The 3,415-nt window shown below is 57.5% G+C and overlaps 1 protein-coding gene across 1 annotated transcript in view; it reads right to left on the reverse strand.

Annotated features, from left to right (window-relative positions):
- LOC105003795 (tubulin alpha-4A chain) overlaps nt 1-3,110 on the reverse strand; it is a 4,416-nt gene extending 1,306 nt beyond the window's left edge. The window contains exons 1-4 of the mRNA XM_010861244.1: nt 3,026-3,110; nt 1,032-1,254; nt 570-718; nt 83-325 (exon numbers count right to left, since the gene is read on the reverse strand). Of these exons, the coding sequence (XP_010859546.1) occupies nt 83-325; nt 570-718; nt 1,032-1,254; nt 3,026-3,028 (618 nt within the window). The 5' untranslated portion in view covers nt 3,029-3,110. The remainder of the gene's footprint in view (nt 1-82; nt 326-569; nt 719-1,031; nt 1,255-3,025) is intronic.
- Between the last annotated feature and the right edge of the window lie 305 nt (nt 3,111-3,415).

Here is a 3,415-nt window from a genome sequence, read left to right on the forward strand (position 1 = left end):
TCTGGCTGATGAGGCGGTTGAGGTTGGTGTAAGTTGGACGCTCGATGTCCAGGTTGCGGCGACAGATGTCATAGATGGCCTCGTTGTCCACCATGAAGGCACAATCTGAGTGCTCCAGAGTGGTGTGAGTGGTCAGGATGGAGTTGTAGGGCTCAACCACGGCCGTGGACACCTGGGGGGCTGGGTAGATGGAGAACTCCAGCTTGGATTTCTTGCCATAGTCAACAGAGAGCCGCTCCATCAGCAGTGAGGTGAAGCCAGAGCCAGTGCCCCCTCCAAAGCTGTGGAACACCAGGAAGCCCTGAAGTCCTGTGCACTGATCAGACTGAAAGACAAGAAGGAAAAGAGCAATGTGGGTGGGGAAAGGGCCTCAGGATCTCTTATGTTCTGGCTTCACAAAAGTCTAAAATTTCTCAGGTGTTAAGGCAGACTAATGAGTATCCCACAGCTACAGCACACTCTGGGACATGTACAATTAGAGATGACTCCATGAAATGGATTTGGAAAAAAATGTTTCTGACCATTAGCATCGTTTCAAAAGCTTCCTTCTTTCTACCCCCAATTCTCACCAGCTTGCGGATCCGGTCCAGGACTGGGTCAATGATTTCCTTGCCAATGGTGTAGTGACCACGAGCATAGTTGTTCGCCGCATCCTCTTTTCCAGTGATGAGCTGCTCGGGGTGGAAGAGTTGCCGGTATGGGCCGTTTCGGATCTCATCTGAAAAGGCATACACCACATCGTTAGAGCAGAAACCACAAGGCTATGCTCAGCACAGACCTCCCTCCCTCAGCCTGGTGGCTGTGGTCAGATATATGGAAGCATTCATCTCCTGCCAGCCTGAGATAGCAGTGTGTGAGAGAAACCCAGAGCTGCTGCCCAGGCCAGTCTGCGATCAGCCTCCTTTCTTCAGCTTCCAGCAGGGCAAGGGGTTTTCAGGGCCAGGAAAGCCAGGTCTAGACATCCTCTCTCCAGAGAGAAGCTTAGAGTCACTTTCCAGCCCCTTAATTCCACCCTCTCTTTCTCTGCTCACCAATTACGGTAGGCTCCAAATCCACAAAAACTGCCCGGGGCACATGCTTTCCGGCACCGGTTTCACAGAAGAAGGTGGTGAAGGAGTCGTCCCCTCCACCGATGGTCTTGTCACTGGGCATCTGTCCATCCGGCTGAATTCCATGTTCCAGACAGTAGAGCTCCCAGCAGGCATTGCCCATCTGGACACCTGCCTGTCCCACATGGACTGAGATGCATTCACGCTGAAGGGTAAAGAGAGGGGACATGGCATAAGCCCCACATACATAAGTCCTTACCTCATGAGCCTCTCTCCCATCCAATCACCTACCAGTTAGGATGACTCAGTTGGCAAAAGGGCCTGAGCAGAGGTCAAAGAGGCTGGCATCCTGCCCAGGCTCTCCTGCATAGGACCTCCCAACTGGAGGCACCCAGTAGGGCAGGCCAGTTCCCTTAGCCTACTTCTCCATGGGGACCTTGTCAAGTAAGAGCTGTGGCTCCATATGACCCTGCCATATTCACAGGGCACTCAGGCAGGACGGAGAGGTCAAGTGCATATGAGACAGGCAAGACACTGCAGTCACTGAGACAAGGACAAGCGATTTTTTTCAGCTGTTCCCAATCCCTACTCCCACAGATCAGCTTCTCAAGTGCCTGAGAAGGGACAGAAGGTTTTCCAGAGCCACGAATTTATAGCTAGAGGTCCGCTGTTGATTAATTCTTTGCTTTGAGGATGAACAACTAGAATATCATATAACCCTCTCGCCCTTTCATTCTTGCGAACTATAGAGGTGTCTCAGCCTTCCAGTCAGGCATCAACTGACCATGCTGGCCAGCAGGATGCCCTGGCTCTCACCACCTTTAAATCCCATCTGGCTCTGGGGATCAATCCCATCTGGCTGCTCTCCCCATCTCTACCCCCACACCCTGGGTATCTTCACCGCGTTCATCCACTGCGGTGCCCTCACGGAAACTGCAGAGAGCAAAAAACGGCAGGCGCCGGCAGTGAGGGTTGTGGGCACTGGGGCAGTCGCTGCCCTAGGCTCATTCCTGCCAGTCTGGAATTAACCTCTGAAGAGCCAAAGTGGTACAGAGCAGGGCCGGCGCGGCCTCCCTTTTCGACACCGAAATGGCGGGGTGACGGTTTGCAAACACCCAGAAAAGGAAACGGAACCTGCGGTGAGGCCCCGAAGGTAACCTGCCTTGCCCTGGGCGGGGTGAGCGCCATCCCGCGCTCTGGCCCCGTATTCGCCCCTTCTAGATTCTTTCCAGGTCCATCCCAGTGGAAAGCGAGGATTGGATTTCGGCCCCCGTCCCTGGGCTATAAATACCACCCCCTACACACACCTCTTTCCCCTCCCCCCAACCTGGCCTCGGCCCGCGCTCTCGCTCAGCGCCAGCTGTCTCTGCCCGTCCGTGCACGCGGACTCTGGCTGGAGAGATTCCGGCTCGCCTCACTAGGCCGAACCCCATTCTCGCCACCCCTCCAGGATCAAAAGAGGGGTGCTGAGTCACGGGGGGGTACTGTGGGTAGAAGGGATGCGCCCACAGTCGGAGGAAAGGGGGATGCTGAACCAAGTGATCTGACCCCTTCCCACCTTCTTGCACCAAACACGTGTTTGGTCAGTTCCAAGGACCCGGGAGTGAGAGAGAGGCTATGGGCGGAGGGCAGCCAAGCGGGGTCTCCCTCGACCGCGGAAAGGACGGGCCGCAGGACCGCGTGACTCCCCTCAGGAGGGTTAGGACACAAATACTTGGTGGAGCAGGAGGGGATTCCAGGAGGACTCCTCTCTGCTACTGATGATTCCCACCCCGCTCTACCACCCTCCCTAGCATCCGAAAGTGGACAACTTGGCCCAGCCAAAGCCACCGGGAGGGGGTGGGGGAAGGCAACCCCCCACAACACCTCGAGACCTGAAACTCCGGATAGAGGGCCCTGAGCAGCCCTAGAGAGAGGTTCCCCGAAGAACAGGAGAACTTAGGGGACGGGCGCGATGCCGGCCGGGCCGCACTCACCATGGTGAGTCCGGGTGGTGGGTCTCACGTAGAGTCCGGGTGACGGGTCTCAGTGAGAACTGCGCTAGCTGCAGTGCCGCACCGCTCTTATATGCGGGAGGCGGGCCCGCGCGCTCCGACCGCCCACTAGGAGCCGGGCGGCCCAAACGCCACGCCCCCGAAAGGTAGGCGGCCCGGAGTGGGTGGGGCCAGGGCGAGTCCCCTCCCCGGGGCGTGCCAGAGTCCCTCACCTGTCCCGCGTGAGTGAGCAGTAGCGACCCGAGCTTAAACCCTTCTCTCCCCGCTTTGCGCCGACACTCGGAGCTCCCGAGCTCCGCTGTTGGGACGCAAAGCGCGGTGCCGGGACGTGTCTCTCCTGCACCTGCGTTGTGGGGGCGCCTGTCTCTAAGG

This window comes from Bison bison, unplaced genomic scaffold, assembly GCF_000754665.1.
Source record: "Bison bison bison isolate TAMUID 2011002044 unplaced genomic scaffold, Bison_UMD1.0 scf7180017864471, whole genome shotgun sequence".
NCBI lineage: Eukaryota > Metazoa > Chordata > Mammalia > Artiodactyla > Bovidae > Bison > Bison bison.